Source organism: Empidonax traillii, unplaced genomic scaffold (assembly GCF_003031625.1).
Source record: "Empidonax traillii isolate 1590-97213 ecotype Southwest subspecies unplaced genomic scaffold, ASM303162v1 scaffold84:size2688230, whole genome shotgun sequence".
Lineage (NCBI taxonomy): Eukaryota > Metazoa > Chordata > Aves > Passeriformes > Tyrannidae > Empidonax > Empidonax traillii.
Window position 1 is genome coordinate 2,430,240 of NW_020955277.1, and position 24,054 is coordinate 2,454,293.

Here is a 24,054-nt window from a genome sequence, read left to right on the forward strand (position 1 = left end):
GAGCAAGACTCCTGGAAGAGGTCGGCTGCTATTTTTACCTGCTCATTAGCAGAAAACCTGTAATCTTGGATATGATGTGTGTCTGTTTCTGCTGATCAGCTAAGCTTTGTATCAGCTGCATTTTGGGGAGGGGCAGGGAGTTGTTAGTACCAATATGAAGGGAATAATATATCAGACGTGGAAGTGCTTGGACTTAGGTGCTTTTGTTCAAAATACACATGACTGGAAAATGCCAAGTATTAATAAAGCCTCATATTTCTACTTGAAAGCAATTTATAGTTAGTGGTATAATTATTTTATTATGCAATTAGAGGTAGAAAATGTATCAGTTTTGTAACAAAAAAAAGGTCAGATACAGTTTTTCTTCTAACCCTTACTTAATAATATGTTGTAGTAAATAGTTGGGGTTTTTTGATGTTTCTGAAAACCTATATGGGCCTTCTTTGAGGTCGTAAAGCCTGGTGCTCTGTAAGTCAATAATTTTCTAATAAATTTCTTTTTGGAGATCTTATTTTGTTTCGATGGATTTTTTAAATTATTTTTGGAGAAAGGTAGATAACATTTTCTGCATTTGTTAAAACTGCAATAAAAAACCTGACATCTGAGATATGAGACTAGAAAGGTAATACATTTGAACCACGTGAAATCTCATATTTCCTGACTGGCAGATTGAGTGACTGATTGTGTAGATTGTATGCTTGGTTTTAAGTAATTTCTTTTTGCTATTCATTTATTTCTTTTCTTTTTTAATTTCTTTTTAGCCACCAGCCTAATTAAATAGTTTTTGCTCTGTTATTTCTAGCAAAGCCAGGAACCTTTTTGAAAAGAATGCAGCACCAATTTTGCACTTATCTGGCTTGGATGTAACTGTGGTTAAGGTAAGAACTGATAGGTTCTGCTAATATAGGTACATTGTCTGCTCTGCTTTCTCCTCTGGAAGAATTAAAATTAAAATCTGTATGCATTTGAAATACTCATTTGTCCTGTAGCCATCTAATGGGAAGAAATAAATACTGAGATATTAAGCTGGTACTCAGTCTTTTTCTTTTTTAATTGACAGTTAATTTACGAACAGTATACTGAGATTTTAGTTTTCAGCTAAAGCAGTACATATGCTTGTTTGTCTGTCTAAAGCAGCCCTTCTGTAATTCACATTTGAGAGAAAACTCTCCAAGTACTTGAGTGCTGGCTCGTGGTACGTGCCCAGTGCTGTTGAAATTGTCATTTCTGCCTGAACTTGCAGAATTCCGAAGTGAGGAACTTGGACGTGCAGTGGAAATGTTCAGGTTAATTAAAAATAACCTCATCTTTTCACAATGGAAATATCTCAGTGTCTCTCCAAATAATTTGACATTCCCATTACAAAAGCAGAACACTGAGATCTAAATGTTGTGAATTAACAGACAGGTTTTCTTTGGAAAGACAGGAACAAATAAACATGAAGGGATTCTGATCTTTTTGCAGGTTTTTGAGGTTGTGATATGAGGATTATTTAACAGTCAGTGGGTTCCAGCAGTGAAGTACTCTGATGTGCATTTTTCTGTCTTGGAATCCTTTTCACAAGGTTTAATGTTAAAATGCTATTTTTATTAATGCCTTTCTCTGATCATTGAAAATACATAGTCCTACCCAAAGAGAAGAAAATTATTTTGCAAGACTTGAAACTGATGCCTGGTAGCAACTGATGAGTTGGCAAAACAGGGCTGAGCCAGCAGATGAGGCTGAGATATCTTTGTAAAAGACAATAATTTTTCAGAAAACAGTTTCCATGGTTTAGAAAGTCAGTGTTCCCTGTACTGTTAAACCCATGGTCAGCAGCTTGCTGTCGGGCATGTCATGTAGCTGATGCTGCTTCAGGAGGTGCACTTGAGCACTTTGGCTGCTAAAGGTGTCGGGAGTTTATCTGCGAGAGCATGGTTAGCTTTTGGTTTCTCTGTGAATTTACCTGGAAATAAGGTTGTTGCTGTGATATTGTAGATCTGTTGAGTAAGATATACTCTGATATTTCATTTAACCTTTGTGTGTGTGTGCCTGTGTGTTTACTTGCACATGTTGTATTAGGCAGCAGCCTGGTATTGAAGAAATCTCCATGAGTGTAAGTACAGTACTGCGTGCCTGTGTGACAGTAACTGTTAAGCAGATGGACAGATGATTCTTTTTCCTCTAAGAGAGAGAAATTAGAAATAGCCATCTGAGTTCTCATGTTTGGATTTCTGTTTCTTCAGACTGATTATGAGGGACAAGCAAAAAAGCTGCTGGAATTAATGGAAAACACGGATCTGATCATTATTGCAGGAGGAGATGGCACAGTACAAGAGGTACTGCAGGAGCCTGGTTGGCGGGAGTCGTGGTTGGGCTGAGAGTGAGAAGATTGAGTCTGTGCAATGTAGCAGCACCATATTACTAGAGATTTGTCAAGTTTAATGTCTGTGTTTTCAGTCAATGTTATAATCTCCTGGGAGCAGTGACACTCTGCTAGTTGGTATTAATCTAAAAGTGATGATGGGAGTGGGGGCAAAAGGAGTGTGTGACGTGTCTTCCAGAATTTTATTCAAGAACAAGCAAACTGTTTGGAGAGACACAATTCTAACTTTTTCTTTCTATGTGATTTAGTTTTAATGGTTTAATTTGCCAAGTTCAGTCCTATCTGTATGCTCCCCAAGAGGAATGCATATTTTGCTAAGTGGGAATCAGATAATTTAAAAGTTATATGGGAATGATAACAAAGCATGGTACATATTTAATAAATGCCTATTGTCAAGATGATTAATGACAGGAGCAAACTACCAGCAGAACTGGGGGATACTCTATTTTTCAAGTAAGACTGTATTTTGTTGAAGCATTTCCTGGAATGCTAACTACTTCATGAGACAATGGCTAAATGAAATGCAGTGACCTTAAGAGAAAGTGGTCAGAGTACATCTGCAAGTTCCTCCTGGCCTTAGAGTTGATTATTGTTAATTGCACTGGCCAGTGCTATTTTTGCACTATGCATAGCGTTATTCAGTGTTGAAACATTTACACTGGCAATGGTTATGGTGCCAGCATATGGTCAGGCACACTCATAACCCTGCTGTTTCCACCATGTTTGCACACTGAACATGCCTCCTGTCCCGTGTAAACAACCATAGCACCTTCCATGAAAGAGTAGGTGCTCCTTAAATCTTTCCAGAGAGTAAAGGTGGTTAAGAATTTCTTAGCTTTTTACTGTAACCAAAAAGTAAAATCCTTGGGGCTGAGCATTTCCCTTGTTTTTCAGGTCATAACTGGACTTCTCCGCAGAGCAGATGAGGTGAGAAAGTGTAATTTTTAAAATTCTGTGCATTTCTTAGAGTGTCTTGTGCATCCACTGTGATCTCTTGGCCTCAGCTGTCTTCTGCAGATACACTGCTTCCTAATCTGGAGCCAGCTTGCTACGTACCAAGTCAGCCGTGCTGGTGTCCTGCAATGCTGCCTGTTGTTCTTCTTTCTGAGGGATGCAGTGGCTCCCAAACCATGGCTTTGGGAGGTTTCCAGCATCAGAGCAGGGATTGTGGAGAAGCCAAATGCTCAACTTTCAGAGACCCGTGGACCAGCTGTGCATGCCACTTTGTTTGGCACAAGCATCGGGCGAAAGTACATGTTTTTCTTTCTTGTATTTGTACAGGCTTGAAAACGAATTCAGTTATGGTCACACTCCTACTGCTTTGGGAATGCTCTGCTGTTTTTTCAAGCAGTGAATATCTACCTATGCAGATGGCTGCACTAAGCAAATTTTAACCTCTCAAGGTGGATCGCTCCAAATGGAAATGAGGGAGATTTTTCTTTTTAAAGTGGGAGGACAGTGTTATTGAAGAAAGGAGGGAATCATTGTTCCCAAAACCTTCTGGCAGGAACTGGCAGAAACTCAATTAAATGATCCAGACAAGATTATGATGATACCCTTGGCAGCTAGAATTGTATCTGTTTAGGCATTTGCTTTGTCTGAATGTGACAAGAGGAACTTTGCAACCAAGCCAGTATTTTTAAAGGAGGGCTGGCTGTATCAGTTCTGAGAAATCTTTTTTTAAAGTTTAATATTATTATAGTTGGCTCCTGAGACCTCTGTAATCTGAAGATAGCGGAAGAAAAGTTTTAGAGGCTTTACTGGCTGGTTTCTCTTCTCTATTTTTTGACTTACTATCTTGATGTAGCTTGGGTCCTTTTGCAGCAGTGTAGGAAATTCTGCATCCAGCACAATTACAGTTGGAATACTGCATTGTAGTATTACCGCTGTGTCACTTTGTGTCTTTGGCCAGGGAATCCTTCTTGTCCTTCATATCACTGTGTCCTAGGAGTAGAGATCTGCACTTCAGCCCCCTCTTTCTGTGCTCTGCTTCCCTTTCCACTCGGGTATGTCATACCACTGTTGCCTGGATAAGAAGAACCTGTGCAAGGCATTCCAGAAACATTGTTCCTGGCAGCCGGGGGAGCAGAGCTTGACTGCATGAGCTGCAAACAGCCTCTGGTCAGCACACTGTAAAACAGCTCTGAGGAAAATGAGAGAAGGGTGTTTGAGATGCATTAAGACTGGCAGGTGACATGGAGATAGCAAGGGAGAACGGTTGGGCAGTGAGACAGGAATTAGTGAGTCAGTGCGGATTGGCAGTGTCCCGGTGCTGCTGGCAGCAGTGCCCAGGAGGGAGATGGTGCACTGTGGTATATGGTAGTTCACAGTGATTTGCTGACACGCTTCGAGAAGCACAGTTTATTACGAGGCATAGTGTAATAACTTGCTCCTTCAACAAGCCCTTTCGCTGAACTGTGGTACAAAAACCCAACATTGTCAATGACTTTCAAAAATTAGACCTTCTGCTGCTTCATGATTTGAGTGCCAGAGGAATCAATTAGTTTCCTCTCCTTAAGTGAGAAAATCTCTTTGCTGTGCAAGGTTACTCTGTCAGAGTGGGATTTCTGCAATGGTAAATGAGATTCAGAGCTTGTGGTGCCACCGTCAGTATTGCGAAAGATGGCAGATTACTGACAGAATCCATGCATTAGTTGGGATGTGGCTGCCAACCTGCGTGTAACAGTGCTCTTAATGATTACAGAGAGCTCCTTTGTACCCGGTTGGCAGTGGTGGATTCACAGATTTGGATGCCATGTTCTGAGTCATTATGTGTTACTGCCTCGTTTAAGGAAGTGCCTGGCTGCTCGGTGCCAAAGGGGTGATACCAGACACAGCTGTGATCTCCACACAGGAACTTCCTTCAGCTGATGCAAATGTTAATTTACTCTCCTTGTGTCCAGGCTGCCTTCAGTAAGATTCCCATAGGATTCATACCTCTTGGAAAAACCTGTACTCTGAGCCACACGCTGTACCCTGAGAGCACGAACCAAGTCCAGTAAGTATTACTTGTTTCTGAAACATGTTTGTTTGTTTTCAAGGAGCAGTGCTTCTTGGTAGCTTGGATACTTTCCTTTCTCTTCTGAGTTATTTAGAAGTTGGCAGTCTCTGGTCAGAGCTTGACGATTCTCTGAACTTGCCTGAGTTAATGACTTCCAAAAACTGACTAAAAATTAAAAGAAGGAAATGTATGTATTATTAGAACATGATATAATTTGCTGTGGCTAATTTCTCTGTGATGGTGTGATGCTCAGAGTTTTTTTTTAAAAAAGAAGGGATTAAAAGGATCAGCCTCTTAGGAATAGCAGAAAGGGTATGACAAGGATATAGCAAGGATATGACAAAGTAAAACAAAAATAAGTCCTATTTTTGTCCCTTCTCCAGTCTTAAGAATTCTAGAAACGAGTCTGCATATAACCTGGTTAGCACCTGCAAAGTAAGGAGTAATACAAGAATATGGGAAAGGCTGGATCCTATTACTGACTTTTGCAGAGCGGGACTGGCTTTTCCCTGTGGTGGGACTGATGCTGGCAGCAGTCCAACAACCTGATTCTTACGTTTAGCATCCTGGATGTGATCCAACCTGCCGGTATCTGTTGCTGGCATTTCAGGTTGTTTGCAAGATCATTTTGTCCAGTTCTAAAGTAAAAAGCCTGGTCAACTAATCTTTCTTTTCCCCACACTTCACTTCTTTTCGATTGCTCCCTTCCTCTCCTCTCCTACTGATAAATACGTTATTTTCTTGCTGCTGAAATCTCTTTGCTCTCGCTCTCCCACTAACTCATTAAAATTTTTCTTTGTGGAACCCTTGCTGGTATCCATCATCCATAAAACCCACGAGTCAACTGGCATAACATCCTTCATTAAAACTGCCAGAGTGCTTTGAAGCTCAGCAAGATGGACAAGGCTGTAATCAGCAGCTTAGATTAAAATAATAATTTATGTTTGGGTTCCAAAGAAGCCTTTTGAAATGAATGATCTTCTTGTCCCAAGGTAATGAACTGTGCAGGTGAGTCTGCAGCATATTGGTGAAGTTGAAGGTAATTTGGTCAATAGACTGCTTAACAATCCACACCAGTAATGGAACCTAACTTTAAAAGTGCAGAAGGGATATTTTTAAAAGGAGTATTTGGGCTTTGGTTCCTTCAGCACTCCTACTTTGGAGTGTAGGAACTGTAAAGGTCTTACAGAAAGATAAGAGTTAGGAGAGAAGAAGGACTGTGGGAAGATCAGCTTCCTTATCTGTCTCAGTATTGTAATCCTGATGGATCCAAGGGCAATTTCTCCCCCTGATTCACAAGAGTATTGCGCTGGATCTGAAAACTGCATTTTTTTCTTGTCCAGCTGAGACACTGGAAATGTATGCAATGTGGAATCTGAATTTTACCCAGCTTTGAAAACAAAGGAGGAATTTTAATCAAGTAAATGCTTCAAGGTTTGAACATAAACTACTTAATGGACTTAAACACTTTGATTACAAAATCTTTACAGCTTGAAATGACAAAGTACCTTAGCTACTGCCCACAACTTAATGGGGACCAGAAGGACAGGAGCACTGCTGATAGGTAGATTTATGTTGATTAAAAACTTCAAAACAAATTAGCATACTAATGCAGTTCAGTCCCAGACACATGAGCTGAGGCCAGTCTTGTGTTATCCCCACCTAGTAAGATAAAACAGTGATTTGGGTCCACAGTGTGTTAAGTATCTGAAACAGCAGGTAACACAGTTGGCATGTGATCTGCCACGTTAGGTGAAGAGGGAGGAATCTCTGAAAAGCTCAGGCTGAGAATTTCCTTTTGCTTCTTGTCTGTTTTGCTGTTTGTTAGGACGCAGGTTTTGTCATGTGTTGCAGCCCCCCATTTTGCTTTCTGATTTCAGTGAAATGGAGCACTTTTCCCTTGGGGTTGTTACATATGCTGAATAAAAGCCCCACCTGGACTTGTACTGGAATTTTCTGGAAAAAAATGTAACTATAAAGCTTACTCATTTTCTTCCTTCCTGTTTGTTTTTCTTTGCTTTTTTTCCCCTGTTTGTTTTGCAGACATATTACTAATGCTACACTGGCCATTTTGAAGGGAGAGACAGTTTCACTTGATGTCTTGCAGATCAAGGTAAAAGCATCTGCTTTTTTGGAACTCAGCATTCCTAAAACTCTCCTATTCTCATGTTCTTATGTTTACATGAACTGCTTTTCCTCTGTTTAATGCTGTTACGAATTTTGGTTTATGATATCAGCAGTTCTGATGGCAGTCATTTCTCTGCTGTGACATCAGATAGTCTAACTGGGAGGAAACACTGGAATGCCTGAACATCATCTCTTCTGAGGCTCAGAGAGTGTTGATGAATACAAAACTTAGTAACAGTGGTGTTTCTGTACCAATGTTGAGAGACAGCAATAGCTGCCCAAGCTGATTTGATGCATTCATATGTAGTGTGCAGTTAATAGCTTGCTTTGACATGCTGAAAAATGTAAAAGCAGACGGGATGTATAGTGCTTAAATTCTGCTAAGCTCTTTTTGCTGTTAGGTGTTTATCAAACACCCTTCTGTTAAATGTCACTTCTGGGATTAATCAGAAACCAGTTTTTACTTAGAAATGCTGTTTTCCCTACTTCAGAAAATAAATTTGGAAACAAGGTAAGAGAAAGTGATTTCGCAATTCTTGTTTTTCTTTACAGGGAGAAAAGGAACAGCCTGTGTTTGCAGTCTCTAGTTTGAGATGGGGATCTTACAGAGATGCAGGAGTTAAAGCTAGCAAGTAAGAAAATACCATTTTTGAAATTGTGCCTTTTTTAGCGTCTGTTGCCAAAAAGATATAACCCCCTCTCTTAAGTAAGTCTTTTTTTGAGTGTAGGCATTTGATAGACAGAAGCACCCACTCTTGTTAGGTCTGGCATTACACACATGGGAGTGTAAGATGTGTCAGCATTTTTGTAATTTCAAATAAACACTTATCTGATGCCGACCTGTTCTTTTAAGTATTTACTTTCTTCTTGCCTTGTGGTATCCGCTTCTGCAACTTTATTCAGATTTGTAGCAGGGGGAAAATCTCTCCCTTGAGTCAAGTCTAAGTAAAGTAATTGGCCGTTGTTTTTCATCACTGCCAATGAAAAGGTGCACGTGGACTCTGTAACTCAATTCCAACAAGGGACATCAGATGCAGTCAAAACGCCTTGAAGTTCCTGCTGGAAATGGCATGGACTGTGCTGTCTGATGCCTGTTCTCTGAATGCTAAACTAATAATTATTGGACTCTCTCCAGAAGGACATTTCACGTGCCATGTCTGTGTGTCAAATTACAAGCATTGTCTGGTGAAGGAGCAGCAGTGCCAAAGCAACTCACTTCATAAACTCTTGTGGGGGGAACCCAGCACATACCTCGGGAATGCAGCTTTAAGGAAATACCGTGTGCTTTGCGAATGTGCTGTCTTTGTCAGGAAGGAAGAGGTAGCAGACCTCTGGAGTCTGTCTGGCAAATATTTGAGAGGTTTGAGAGGTGATGTGGGATGGGGGAGATGCAGTAAATGGTCAGGTTTGTCCCTGGGAAGCAAGGAACATTCTTAGTAGACTGTGCAGGTGCTGACTTGGCTTTGCTGCAGTCTCTCCTGCTAATTGTAGCCCCAAGTTCAGGGAAGTACACTTCTCTTTGCTCTGCACTCTTACTAGACTTCCTTCCCTGGTTTTTCCTAGTGCCAGCCTTCCCATCTTTTCCTGCAGCAGTTCCCTTTCGTAAGAGTCTTTTGGACAGAGTACTAGAGCCATAACAGCACCTCTGGTATGTGAGGCAACATGAACATCCTCAAACCTCATCCCCTTCCATGACTGTTTCCTAATGCAGAGAAAATGTAAAGAAAATGTGCCCAGCTTGGAAAGCACTTCAGCACAACTGGCTGCTCAGAGTCTGCTTGGAATAAGAACCATGTGTGCTTGTCCTGTTTTTATACTTCTCCGCTTCATCTGCTTTTGGTCCCCATGAGGGATGAGTTACTGGGCTAAAATAAACATTTGGTGTATTCCAGTCCAACTGATCTTATACTGGAAAGAAGGCACCTATTTAAAGGGAGTTAACCTGTAAGACAAAATTCCAGAAATTTATCTAACTATCCCTCTGCTAAGCACTGTCCTGCTGGAGACTTGGTGCTGATTTATGTCATGATTTTACAGACAATTTAATGGCTTGATGGGAGTGGTGGGCAGCTGCACTCCTTAGTAGTTAATGATAAACTTTGATCTGCAGTACTCTTGACTTGATGGTGTTTAATGTGCTTTGCTGACCTTATTTGCTGGAAGGCAGTGATCAAAATGTTCACCAAGCCTGCCTAACTATAATCTAATCTTTAGATTCTATACAGTGTGTAGATTCTACCAACTGTGTGGCTGGTTGAATTTTTATTTTGTAAAACACTGATTTTGATGTGAGAATCCCTTGGGACAAATGAATGTTTTCTGGCTTTGTTCTTCTGTCACTGAAGCTTTTGATTTTTGTTTGTTTCCTCCAGCCTAATGCTTTATTGCATATTGTGGAGGTGCAGACCACCAGCTGTTGGACCACAGGCCTTTAAATCATCCCCAGTTGTGTCACATAACTAGGTAAAATTCTGCTAGTGAGATGTCCTGCTGCCTGTAGTGAAGATTATACACTGCATTTTGGTGATCTGTAAATCAGGAAAGGGATGTCACTGCTAAGCTGCTGGTGATGTGTAGAAATTATCTTACAGTATCAAAAAGCTAAAAGTTGTCAGGGAGCACTAACTCAGTGGCAGACAAGTCTGTGTGCTCTGACTGCATGCAAGGTTTCTCCCTTTCCCAGTATTGACCCCTGGATATCTTAGAAGTTCTATTTGTGTTCTCTTTTCAGGTACTGGTACCTTGGGCCTTTGAAAACCAAAGCAGCTCACTTTTTCAGTACAGTTAAGGTAAAAATTAATTGTGAGAAAAGTGTATGGGAAATGAAAAGGCTGACTTTGCTTTGTATAATTTATCTGCAAGTTTTTGTGAAGGATTCTGGTAACAATATAAAATGGCAGTGAAACTCGACTTGTTAAAAAACCTGCCAGTTGATAGACTTATTTCAGAAGAGATGAAAGGGAAGAGAAAGGCTTTTTTTTTAAAATTCCCTTTACTGAAGATCTGTTGCTGCAGGATCACCAGGGGGAGCCAGTAACCCCCTGTGAAACTAGTGAGCAGCAGTGGTGGTGAAAATTAGCACCTGAGTGCTCAGTCACCTTTTCTCAACAGCCTTTCTTGTGATAACATTTCACTCTGATTTATTCAGCCGGCAATATAATTAGGCTGCTCATGCACATTGATAATCAGGCTTCCTTGTGGGGTAAAATGAACATGAAGATTAATAGCTTATATCTCACCTTAAACTTTTCTGTCGCTTAAAATCCTGGAAAGATTAAAATTTGATCTACATGAAAGGTGAGGCAGTTTCATACACGTGCTTTTCCTCTTCTCTGAACATACAAGGATCCTAATGACAGGCTGTGGAAATACCCAGGAGCTGGTGCAGTAGATCAGACTGTGCAGTCTAGTCATGCTGTCTGTGATAGTGCCAATGATTCTTTTATAGGAAGCTCCTGTGAAGGAGAGTTTAATTGTAATGTATCCATGAAAGTTGGGTTGTTTGGTTGTTTGTTTTTTTAAATCCCCCCCCCATCCCCAGGAAATTGGAGATGATGAATGTGTGCTGGCATTCTAGGTAGGCACCTCCTCTTGATTTCACTCCAGCCCCCTTCTAAGTTTTGTTGAGTCCTTAGTCTCAATGATAGTGGATTTCAATGGTGAGCTATTCACTGTACATTAAAAAGATCTATTTAACCTGCTGAAAGTTGAAGAGAAGTGGCCACTTTTTATGCTATTACAATAGAAAAGTTTCTTCCTGAACTCTCCTAATTGTGGTATTTATTGGTTTATGAGCTTCTTATGTTATCGTTTTGTTAATTTCTGTAAGAAACAGCACCAGCCTGTTCAACTTAATCTCTTCCTGGCTTGTCTTTGCTGCTGTACACTTCACATTTTCTGGTTTTGCTGTAGCTGTCTTTTGAAACAGGATGACCTGTAACTGAAAAAGTGTAATGGAAAAGGGCTCACCTCTGGTACTGGTAGGGGCATTGTTCTGAGGTGTTATCATCTAGTCTTAAACATACAGGCTTAAATTATCACAGCATTGCTGCTTTTCCCTTTAATCATTAATATTTATTGTTTGTGTATTGCCCTACTGATACAACCTCTGTTTGTCCTCTTTATTATGTAAGTATGATAGTGGAGCCCTTCCTTGCTGTCAGAGGTGTGAGGTGAATTAGCTTAACGACCCGTGCTCTATAATCCAAAACTACTTCTAAAGTTTTGTGCATAGAAAAATAATTATATTGAGTTCACGTGGGCTCTTGGCTGTTTTGTTTTACTATATATGTTTAAAAATCTATTAAATGATTCCCTCCCTTAGTCCTATGTTTGGAGCGTTTCAGAAATTACTTTCAAAACAAGAGGAAATATCACCAAGAATAACGTGTTAGTACTTTTTTTCCCATTTTTTTTTCCCCCTGACATGCTTTTTAAAGTACACGTGACTTGCCTGAAGACCTATTGTATTGCTGTCTATAAGCACCTGGCTATCAGATCAGATCTGGATTGTTTGAGTTGTTGGAGAACAAAGACCTGCCAGGTTTTAGTGCCCCCCGGCTGCACACAGCACTGTCTTTGTCTGTTTGCACTGGATCCTGCTGTGCTCTTTGAAGTTGCCTTTGTGCCGTGCAGAGACCAATTGTACTTTCAGACATTAATATTGACCTTGCTGGTTTTGGTTGTTCCCTCCAGCCAGAAGCAGCTGTGTCACCCTGCCGCACATCAGCAGCAAAGAAAACATCCCTTTACCCTCTGCTCATAGAGGGAAAAATGCCTCACTTTGTGTGGGGAAGGAGTAGATTAGTGGACTTGGTGGACTGTGGGTAATCTTTTGGAAGCTGCAAAAAAATGTCATCTCACATATGGATCTGGAGGCTGGAGACCACAAAGTAGGCTGAGGCAGTGGTGGGGCCTGGGTAGATCTCAGGAGTACTTGGGAGCACAGAATAAATAGGCTACAGCACTAAACTAAAGGTAGGTGCTAAAATGCCTTTTATCTTCTGTCTTTTCGTGTAAACTCAAGGAGTGGCCTCAGAAACATCAAGCTGCTCTCATGTATGTGGGTCCAACTGAGAGACCTCCAGAAGAGCCAGAGGAAAAACCATCGAGACCTCCTTTATATGTGAGGCTTTACAGACGACTTCGCTCCTACTGGTCACCGCCAAAAGGTGAGATGTGTCTATTTTGCCATAAAATCACAGACAGGCTCTACTCCTCTATTAGATTGAGGGGGAGGTTTGTAGTGGGGGTGTCTGCTTTACTTTTGTGCTCTTTTTTAATTACTATTATTTATTAATTTATTTTTATTTGTGTTTTTTTTAATTTCTTTATTAAAACTGTGATTTCGTGAAGATAGTTACGGTGGTATCTGCCAGAAATGGAACAGAGTAGTCCTGCCAGTGCTTGTGGTCTCTTAAACAAAGATTCATTTGTAAAGAACCCAGGGCATTCCCTGGACTAACAGTTGCTTCCCATTGCTGTGGAGGCCTCCTTAGGGAAAACTTGGCACTTCTGGGTGGGCTTCTTGAAATCTTCTGGTGGAATGGCTTCTCAGTGAGCTGGTGAGAGAGGAGCAGCCCTTGTTTTCCGGGGTGGGGAGAGTTGCTGACACAGAGCAACAAATGTTACTTAAAATAGAACAGTAAAATTTGGGCCCCGAGTTTCTCATAGTAACATTGATGTTTCATTGTTCATAATGATCAGTGCAGTTGATTCCACTTAATGATTTATGTCTTCTCCTCTTGATATGCAGAAGTTCCCCGGGAGGTAGCCCCGGAGGACTGGGAAGAACTGAAGCTATCCACCATTGAGCTTTCCATTGCAACTCGGAACAGGCAGCTTGATCTAACAGTAAGACCATAATATAACTGGATTCCAAATGCTGGCTGCTTACAGAGTTTTCCTTTCTTGTTAAACTCCCATTCTTGTGTCTATATAAATAAAACTTGCTGCCTCATGCAAGGAGAGGCCCATGACTGAATCCTGGAACGGGCAAGTTTCAGAGCCAGTGTAAAAGCACTGGAGATGGATGTAAAACTGGGATGCAGTGGGATCAGGAGGAATTTGTACAAAGACTGCCCATGAGAAAACAAAGCATCAAAACAGACATTTGATTCCTTCTTCAGCATGTGAGAGTGATTCTGTTTGATCAACCAGTGCTAGAAGGAAGTTGAACCTGAATGTCTGCCTGGAATTTTGTCTTTTTCTCTCTTCTTTTTGACTTGCAGAGCAAAGAGTTAAAAAGAACTAGGACTAGGGGAAGGACAGGGGCTACATTTATTAGAAAGAAAGGAAATGCAGGTTGTTGTGGAAGAGTAGAACCAAGCAGCAAAGGAACTGTCCCTGTCATAACCTTCTCAACCTATTCATGCTGTTCGTTCATCGTTTTAAAACCCGTCTTTGGCTTATGCCTGTGTTTTGGTGCAATTTTACTGCTATGAAAGCTGTTTGGGTAGATGTCAGTCTTTGATTTTACTGGAAAACACTAACACAGTGATCCCATACTGGTGAGCTTCCCTTCTTGTCCTCCTCATGGCTGCAGGAAACCATTGCCAGTACACCCAGAGTAACAGGAGGTGTTGAACTTACCGCAACTTATTTCTTGCTCAGAATTTACGGTCTTTAAGAACATGAAAATTTGAGTTACATTGACATGTTATCTTATAGGATCAGAAAAAAAAAGAAAGGTAGGCAAATATAGTCTTTAAAATTTTTTCCTGTTTTCTCCTTAGAATGTACCACATGAACTTTAGTTTCTCAGTCCTCAGAGGCTTATGATTTGGACTGTCAGTGTCTTAGTAATGGCAGAAGCTAGACAGAGAGTGGTATTTGTTGTTTTAGTGGTTTCTAGATGGCACTTGAACGCAAGAGGTTTGGTTGCTGTACTGGGTTGGAGTCACTGATGTAAAGTAAAAACAGACCTTCCAAGAACTGAAAAGTATCTGATTGCCACAAACTAGCCCTTATGTCTCTTCTGTTGTTTTGTTGGTTTTGGGTTTGTTTGTTTTGTCTCCTTTATGCCTTCAAGAGACACTTTAATACTCACTGGTATTGAAAAAAAGAAGTGACAGAGTTCTCAGGTCTCTTGCATAGTTTAGAAAAGTGGACAAGTTTATGTTAGGCCAGTTGTACTTCTCTGTTGCTAGATCTGGAAGTATCTTGATGCTGCATCTTTCTTTTTTTTTGTAAATCTGTGGACCCCTTACAACTGCTTATAACTCCCACTCTTGAAGCCATTGTCCCTGCAGCCATCAAGGCTGAACAGCAGCTCTCGCAAATCGATACCAGGCCATGTCTGCCGACTACTGTCAGCCACTCCTGTCTCTCTGTCTCACCTTAGATTCATGCCTAGGCTGCCCTCTTGATAAAGCCATACAGATGCAGCTCAGACAGTGCCAAGACTACCTCTGCAGAACAGCAAATAAACCAAGTTATACTAATAGATGCATTTATTTTTACTTTTGTCATTTTGATTGCATCTGCACTAGGACTTCTGCCAGGACACAAATGTTAAAAGAAATAAAAAGAATAAATTGCATCTTAATCAAAGTTGCTTTCCTGGAAAAGGCTTTACTGTATACTCAGTTTAAGGGCAGGCTATAAATATGAAAGAAGCTAAGTAAGGAGTTTAAAGGATTGATACCAAGGCCACTTTGATTTCCAATTTGTATTGTTTAAAATTCTCCTACTGTAGTGTTCGGTGGCCAAATGTTGTGTCATTGTACTGTTGCTGAAATTCACGAAAGACACGTTGAATAGAAATAAATTAGTAAACCTAAGGGTTCTGCTACTGTCTTTAAATGTAACAAGAAGCCAAATGTGTGACTCGTTATTTTGCTTCTTGTGGTGTTTATCTGAATATTCATCAGTGGGAAAATACTGTCTATAATTTATAGACAGAAAAAATTATGAAATGCAGAAATGCATCTTCCGAGTCCTTTTGTGGGACAAAGGACTGGGCATTGTGTGAGCATATTGCAGTCTCATGGGTGTGGCATTTTCAAATGTTAACTGCTTCATTTCTGAATCCTTTTTTGCACAGCGCACTGAGGACTTCATGGACATTTGCATTGAAGCAGAGACTGTCAGCAAGGGAGAGTTTGTTCACAGAGGGTGAGTGTGGGAAGGCTGTGAAAAGGTGGCAATCTCTGTGTGAGTGGGAACAAATTCTGAAAAGCTGATTTTCTCTAATCTTGTGCTGCAAAGTTCAGAAGCAGAGGGACTGCAAAGGACACCAGTTGGTAATGCTTCATGAGGGTTAATGATTTTGTCCTTAAAATTCTTCCTCATTTTTTCTTTCTGTAAACAAGGCAGAACTCCAGAACCTGGAGTGTCAGTATCCAGGACCTGGAGTTCTTCCTAGCTTCTGAGTTTGCTATACCTTTCGTCTTTTCCCCTGTTGCTGCAAGTCAGTACTAGTTGTACATTGCTGTCATAACCAAGTTTTATAGATGGCCATGCAGATTTATCCCCAGAATCTTTTAGCTCTGGCCCATTGGATTGAGAGGTGGGTCACAGAGCTGACAATATCTGTACTAGTGATTCCTGGAATTTTTGAACTGTGATTAGACAGGCCCTGCTGTCTAAGGGAAAAGCTTCCTTAACTCAATAAGTCTTGTGAGAAATTAGGTCTGAGCTGGAAGAACTTTTGGAAGATGTGCATTGAAACAGGGACTTTAGGCACATGTCTTGGTGCTGCTTTTATGTGGAGTAAGAAGGCTGCAGGTATGAAGAAGCAGCATGTAGAGAAAAAGTGAATGTTGTCTTGTTCCTCCTGCTCTCACCAGATGCAAATCAGAGCTGTCTTTTCCAGTTCCTTCATACAGTCCCTCTCACAAATACATTGCGTCTTTAGTGCAGTTTGTACCAGCAGCAGATTTTCCTGCTAAATCCAAGTGTGCTCGTCTGCCCATTTCCTTTTTATTTGCTGTTTTCTAAGTCTTAGAGCTCCCTCTAGTGAAATCAGTGGGAGGATTTCAGCACAGTTTTACCGGTTTTGTCATCACTTTATTAATTCCTGCTTGTATCTCTTGTTTATGCTACTAATGGCAGCTGCAGGCCCATTATTTGGGCATCCCACAAGCCTTAGTGGGAATGGAATCTTCTGACCTAGGCGTACACTGTAGGTCAGGTTGTCCTCCTACAACTGCACGAGCCATGTGGACCATAGGTTGATTGGCACTGAAATCTTGGCTTTGAAAGCTACAGGGGGAAAGGAGGAGGAAATTCTCCCATTTAGAAACCAGAGGAATCTGGTCTCCTAAAGGAGGGAGACAAAGGAGGTGCTATGCTGGGTTCTCAAACACTTCACTAGTAGAAAAAACGTAGATGAACTCGTGTGATTTAAGGGAGGCCTATCCAAGTGTATTCCCGCTGTAAATAATGTCTCCCATGGACTGGACATGCTCCATGCAGTATTTTCTGACTGCAGTTACAGTGTCATGCTGAAAAAGTCTCTCATGAGCATTAACATTGCCCTGCTGTCTAGAGCAAATTAGAGGCAGTACCAAAGCTTTGAGCTGCTGTTCATGCAAAGTTCAGAGAAAGAAGCTCTTTTGATTAAATAGTGCCCAAAAGTCTACAGGTAACAAAGAAAGAGGGGTGTATGGGGTGGGGGAGCAGCAGGAGGGACTAGTTAGTTGTACAGAGAGGAGTCAGAGCAGAAAAAATGTGCCCTGTTTGTGCAAGGCAGAATCAGGGTGTTCAGAGATCCCACAGTGCCTTTGGCAGTGTGCTCTGAGTCAGGCCCATTATCAGAGGCTCCCCATTGCACAGCACCAACAGGGTTTGTCTTTGGAAATGTGTTTTTCTTCTCTTTTTAATGCATAGTTTAAACTCCACCAGAATTTGGGGGGGGTGGGGAGGGATGGTGAAAAGGTTTTTAGGGAAAATACCTTATTAGTGCAGATATCAAAGGTTTTTTATATTGAAGAGGGCACTGACAGGAGCTGATGAGAACTGATGGGTCACACAGAGGAAACTGCACATCCAGCAGGAAACTACCACACAGGTTCAGGCAGTGTGTGTATGTGGGAATGCATCATAGTGCTGGAGGGCAACAGCTGATGGATTTCAAAGAAAAGAGCAGGTCATCCCAGGTGTATAGAAGTGCCCTCTGGCTGTGGATCAGATTTGTGTGAACAAGAGCATTTGCAGCAAGGGTAGAGCTGATGTTTAAGATAAGGTGGGGGAAGAAGAGGTGGTTTACAATGGAGTGCTTACTACGAAGTGCTGGAGGGATGGAAAGGTATCATCAGTAATCCACATTTTGTTAGCCAGCTTAGATTCTGTGTATGAAAGTTTTGAGAGCTGTCACTCCAGGGCATGAATACAGTTACCAGCTACAGTGCAGAAGACTGGACTGTTGTTGGGTTTTTTTTTGTTAGAGGTCTTCCTCTGAATCAGTTAACTTTGGCCACTTCTAGACATGAAAACTAGGTTACAGTTGTGTGTTATGTGCAGTAGGTGTTGTGGTTCTCTCTCTGCCTGTATTTTTTTGTGATTCAGCATATGGAGTGGGATGCAACAATCATTGGAAACTGTTGCTGTTAAACTTTTCAGTCTTGTTCCTATTTTACGTTGCTGTCATCTTGAGTAAGGAACGGAGTCTAACGGAAATGGATTCTGACCCTTTTATACTGGGCCACTAGAGGGGCAGTCACTGCAAGTGGAGTTGTGTCTATTTGCTTCTTACCAGTGTTCTCCTTTGACTGATCTTTATTTCCGTGTCTTGGCTCTTTTGTCTTGACCCCATAATTGCATCTCTGTAGAGCTTCGTTTGCTTTCATTGACCAAAAAAATCTGCTTGCTCACCAGAGTGCCACATCTAGGACCTTATATGTTAAAATCCAAGCAGGTTAAACTTTAAGTGGGTAATCTTGCTGCTTGTTTGTACAGCACTGTATAAACTGACAGCATTGCATGCCATTAATAATTTATAATTTATATTGCTGGAGGATGTTTAATTCCCTCACAGTCACTCATCAATCTTTTATTCTATACATATTTGATTAAAACCAAATTTTCCACAGTTAATATTGCTTCTGTCCTTCCCTGCCCTTTCCTTTGGTATCTTAGCTTTTCTTCCTTTGCCTTTGATTATCATCTCCTGTTTCAACCCTTGCTTCTCATGCTCTTTCTCTGGGATTTTCTGTGATCTTAAGAATCAATTGCATTCCTCTGGGCATAGAAGACGTGGTGTATAGGGAGATTCTGACATGTTTTTGTGAGTTCTTTTCTTTGGGCAATATATAAATAGACTCTTCTTTCATATCAATCAACGAATAAATGCAAAAGCTGGGGACAGCTGGCATTCCTGTCAGAGGAATATCTGATAATTCTGCCATGCTTGAGAGCAGTGATGTATTAACACTGTTATTCTCTGCTGTCCTCTTTGCTGTTTGTGTGTGTGGAGTTTGTATGCCCATACTGAGAGGTTACTGCCTGGGGTGCAGTGACCCTTTGTCAGTGGTCACTCAAAAGGTGATGTGTGTTGTCAGTGAGGAGGCCAGAGGCAGGTCAGCACACCCAGGAGCTTGTGCTCACTCTGCAGCAGCACACATGGGGAGGGGGAATCACAACACCCTGTTCTGTAACAGCTGATGCAGTGACAGGACAGCATCCTAAGTCTTGAAAAAGACCCTGTGGCACTTGCACCACCAGCTTTCTAAGACGGGCAGCTGCCTTCTATGTTGCTCCCATTTGACATCACAGAAGTAGGAAAGAAAGCAGCACTTCTCCAAATACAGTACATAAGTAAGAATGTTATAGGCACCATAAGAGAGACACTGACAATACTGGATATGTTATTTAGAATGGATAAAATTTGAGTTTCTGGGGGTTTCTTCACAAGAATTATATAAAAGCAGTTGGTAAGAAATGTAATTCTGGCTGGTGCTGATGTGAAGAGTGGGGGTTTTGTTTGTTTTTAGATGGTAATTTAGTGGTTCGATATAACTATAATTCTTTCATTTTTTTGGCTTAGAGTTGTGTAGGTTGCTGGTAAGTTATGTGGGTGTATGGGATATGAGGACATAGCTTTCACTGCAGGAAGTGAACAATTCAGCATGTAAGTGACAAGCACAAAACTCTGTTCCATGTTCAAATATGCAAAACTATGTTCAAATACATTCAATGAGCTCAGAGCAGAAGCTGAGTGGAGGCTGTCAGTGCATACTGATATGTATTGACAGCATCAGAAGAGGGAAGGTTTATTTTACTTTCTCACAGTTAAACTCACAAATATTTGTATATATATATATATATATATATATATATATAACCTCTGAGTTTACCAAATGCATAGTGTTTTATCACCCCACAATGAAATGTCATCCCTAAAGAAGGCTGTTTCCTTTCTCTCTTTCTGAGTGAAACATGTCCTTACCTTGCCTCTCTTTTGGATTGAACAGAAGTCAAAAGATGCGTGACCCACATACGTGTCCTGAAGGGAGTCAGTGCATCCAAGCCAGCAGATGCATCTTGCAACTTCCAGAGGTGAGAAACAGAGCTGGAAAACTTTGTCACTTTATTTCCTTGTACCCTTTGATGCTGCTGCACATTAGGAAATCCCTGTTCCAAATCTGGGAGATGGATTACACTGAGACGCTCAGTTCCACAGTGCAGCAACTGAGTCCCTGGCCAGGAAAAACATACTGGAGTTCCCCAGCTGCTCTTTAAACCTGAGGGAGAGCTTCATTCTGACAGTAAATAGTGGCAGATCGTGTATGAAGAAAGTGATGATGGTTGTAGAGGGTATTGCATATACACAGGAAATTCCACCTGAATATGAGGAAGAACTTCTTTGCTCCGTGAGTGACCACACAACTGGAACAGGTTACCCAGAGAGGTTGTGGAGTCTCCCTCACAGAAGATACTAAAGAATTGTCAGGATGTAATCCTGTGCTCTAGGATGAGCCTGCTTGAGCAAGGAGGTTGGACAAGATGATGCACTGTGTTCTTTTCCAACCTGACCCATTCTGTGATTCTGTGACACACAGATCTCCTTAGCACTGAAGACAGGTACGTTTTGCCCTAAAAGGGATTGTGCTGTAGAGAAGAAGATAAATATTAGAGGCTTTATGGAGACCAAGGAGGGTGAGACAAGGCAATGGGGCTCAGAGCAGAACAAGGAAGTGCCTCAGAACTTTGAACTGATGAGGCTGAGAAAGAAGACTAAATTGTGCCTGCCTGTGTAATTTAAATTCATCTTTTTCTGCCTCTGGGACAGAAGCAGCTGTTATTGCAGCCCTGGGGAGGATAGTTTCTTGTTTTTACAAGGACATGAAATCAATCCCCTAGATAATTTCTATCTTTGAGTGATATATTATTTGGCAAAATAATTCTATATTAAGGGTGAATAGAATGTGCCAGAAGGTGAAAAAAATCTATTGCTACGAAGTGAAAATCATGAATTATGATGTCATGATTAGCTAGCATCGAATATAAATAGTTGCATCAAATTCATATCATGGCAGTTTTGTGATTCTGAAGGAATACTCTGGAGAGCTCGGCTAAGTATGGCTGAGCCGTAAGTAAGGGCTGTGGTCTAAAATGAGCTGTTCCTCCTGCGGCTGCTGCTCAGAGTGTGTGTGCATGGCACAAAGCAGTGCTGTTCCACTCCATGAGCCAACTCCAATGAAGGAACTGGAGGCAGCTCAGAGGAGCCTCACTAGCTTTGCAGAGAAGCAGAATATGTTGATCCAGCTGGACTGCTTTGCTGTACCTCTGACTTCCAGAACCTATACTAGTTCTGGAGTCCAGTGCATGCAAAGCAGTCGCTGAATTTGTTTTTAGGTAAAGTCAGCCTGCCATTTTGATGAATGGTTTTAATCACTGGTGACTTTATCAGCGTTAAAGAAAACACTTAAGAAAATTCTACTGCTGAGTAATTCCTGAACAGTGAATTACTTTGCATCTCATGTTTCAGATCAATATAGTGAAACAATACCAAAAGGGGTTTGTAATATGGATTTAATAGGAGTTACTTAACAGGCCCTTCTTTGGATTAGCTTGTGTCACCACTGGCAGACTAAGATCTAAGCGTCTATAATTGAGGTTCCAATAGCAAAGAATCCTTCAGTATAAACAATGTGGGTCATTAAAGCTTCTTAGCATTTAATTATCACTAATTAGCAACTAAGTGAGGTAACATCTTATGCAATGGACTCTTAATATAGTGAAGGATAGCTCTCCCTGTGTCATGGAGAGCAGATGGGCTGGAAGACAAAGGGAGGGGGGTTGTCCTGGTTGAGACTCAGCTAAATATTCAGCTGTAGTCTTCTGGCAAAATCAGGTATCAGTGTTAGAGTACTGCTGAAATAACATGCTTGGTGTTTAACTGTTGTGTGCACACAGGGCACTGAGGGATCCTTTGGCATTGATAACGAGGAGTATGAAGCTATGCCTGTGGAGGTGAAGCTGTTACCCCGGAAACTCCGGTTCTTCTGCGATCCCAGAATGAGAGAGCAGTTGCTCCATGCAGCAGTACAATGAGAATCCATGAGAATCCAGGGGCCAGTGTTTACCAGTCTTACCAGGGTCTCTTCAAGGTTCATGAGACCTCACTAACTTGATTAACCCCAGCAGACTAATAAGCCTTTTGGCTACTTCTACGCACAAGTGGATGATTTGACTGGTCTCAAAGGGGTTAAAAATGCAAATGAAAATTCTGAGAAATGCATGTTAACTTGATGGCATCTTTTTTTTCCCCCCCTCCCTCTGAGAAGTCATCAGTGTTCCACTTACAGCACTGCAGGCCGAGTGCTGTGTGCCAGATGCTACTGCTGTAGTGCAATTGTATATTAAAGTAAAACAAAAGCACACTTGTTCTTGTGTTCTAAGAGTTTAGGACTGCTTTACCTATGTATAAATCTGGCAAAACCTGGGATCATCCTGGAAAAAAAATTATTTTGGGGAGAGTGATGCTAAGGAATTCTGTCAAGTGTTGGAATTGCCACATTAAAACAGGTGGTTTGTTATCCACTCTGTCACAAAATAAATTGGAGATCGGTGATACCAAGCTTTGGAGCAAGTTTAAAAATTCCCCATATGTATCTGGATATTTATGTCAGTCTTTTTCAGCTTGCCAGATTCAACAACACAGAGTTCCGGTAATAATAAAGTAGAAATATATTCCTTTGATCAAGTTTAGGCATATTACACAGAAGCAAATTGGAAAACATCATTGACCCAAAGCTGTATGAAGGACATGTGGAAAGACTCTTTAACAAGCTGAATGAGTCTTTTTTTGTAAGTATTCCTTTTATTCCTGTAGTAATATAACACAAATAAGGGCATCCTAATAATTTTTATTATTCATTGTGTCTGGTTGCTCTCTTCTAATGTAAACAGTGCTCACCACTCCATATGCAATCTATATCCCCTTGAGCCTCAGTACCTTAATTAGTTTTGTTGCTTTTCTGAGATTTTGTTTATAGCTTTTCTTTAATTGCTGAAAGGAAATATTGACTTAGGCAAGGTTATGTGTTGCCCTTCTCATTGTAGCTTATAAATTCACATGATTCTGCCTTGCTTACTGGAAGAAAAAGAATTCATTCCCCTTATTTTTCTGATGTGACTTGCTCGTCTGTAGTCTCTGTGTTACACTGTGATCTAGTCTAAGGTTATCTGCTGACTCTCTGCTGTAATCAAAATACGAACTTTAGTGACTTGACTTCCAGCTGCTTTTTTTAAAGACTGCATTCTTGGCTACACGCTGCTCCACTAGCATCCTCTGCTGGAGACTTCATAAAGGAAAAATGCCTTGAAATGGGAAGCAGGGTTGGGTTTCTGCATGATGCTGGAACTACACTGATTGTTCTCCTTCCCTGGACTATTCTGCGGAGAAACTAGTTACCTAAACTAGATGATCTTCAAAGCCCCTTCCAACCCTAACCCTTCTTAACTAAGATCTCAGGGAGTAGAAGCCTGCTAGTTCTTTTCAGTAGTTATGCTGGTGATAGGTCCTGTTTTGTGCTGTCTTTCTTTTGGTTTGCAGCAATTAAGAGTGCCCAGTGGACCCCTGGGTCACTCTCCAAGGAACATGTTGGCTGTGCTCTGCTCTTTTTGCTTGCCACAGAGACACCTGGGACATTGCCCTGCAGCCACTGGCTCATTCAGAGTCAGGGGCAATTCCCACCAACAGAGTTTTTCCTCAAGCTGATATTTCTGTAATAAAATCAGCAGTGTTTTTTCTCAAGTGGCAGGAAAGACAAGGCAGCAGCCATTTCAAAAAGGTAAGCTTTAATTGTTTTTAAAAATACCCATGTTTTTAGTAAGCAGTTTCTCTACAGAGCCACAGGCCTATGGGAGCAACCACACATCTGCAAGATGCAAACAACTTTAGAGCTGTTAGAACTACAACCAGCCTGCTGCAAGGGGGGAGATGATAAGAACTAGCTCCTTGTTCATCTGTAGCATTTTACAGGGAAAACAACTAGTTCTCTTCCATAGCATCAGATGCACAGCTCCCATTGCAATTGTGATTCCTTGCTTGAGGGTAACCAAGAGCTCCCTTCAGAATTGGTGCTGTTAATGCTATTCTGATGTTAAAGTACCA

The 24,054-nt window shown here is 41.2% G+C and overlaps 1 protein-coding gene across 1 annotated transcript in view; it reads left to right on the plus strand.

Annotated features, from left to right (window-relative positions):
- AGK (acylglycerol kinase) overlaps positions 1-22,318 on the plus strand; it is a 35,099-nt gene extending 12,781 nt beyond the window's left edge. The window contains exons 4-15 of the mRNA XM_027881196.1: positions 803-878; positions 2,226-2,318; positions 3,260-3,292; positions 5,269-5,363; positions 7,410-7,479; positions 8,046-8,125; positions 10,225-10,282; positions 12,520-12,664; positions 13,249-13,346; positions 15,538-15,608; positions 19,907-19,991; positions 21,852-22,318. Coding sequence (XP_027736997.1) covers positions 803-878; positions 2,226-2,318; positions 3,260-3,292; positions 5,269-5,363; positions 7,410-7,479; positions 8,046-8,125; positions 10,225-10,282; positions 12,520-12,664; positions 13,249-13,346; positions 15,538-15,608; positions 19,907-19,991; positions 21,852-21,989 — 1,042 coding nt within the window. The 3' untranslated portion in view covers positions 21,990-22,318. The remainder of the gene's footprint in view (positions 1-802; positions 879-2,225; positions 2,319-3,259; positions 3,293-5,268; positions 5,364-7,409; positions 7,480-8,045; positions 8,126-10,224; positions 10,283-12,519; positions 12,665-13,248; positions 13,347-15,537; positions 15,609-19,906; positions 19,992-21,851) is intronic.
- Positions 22,319-24,054: the final 1,736 nt, after the last annotated feature.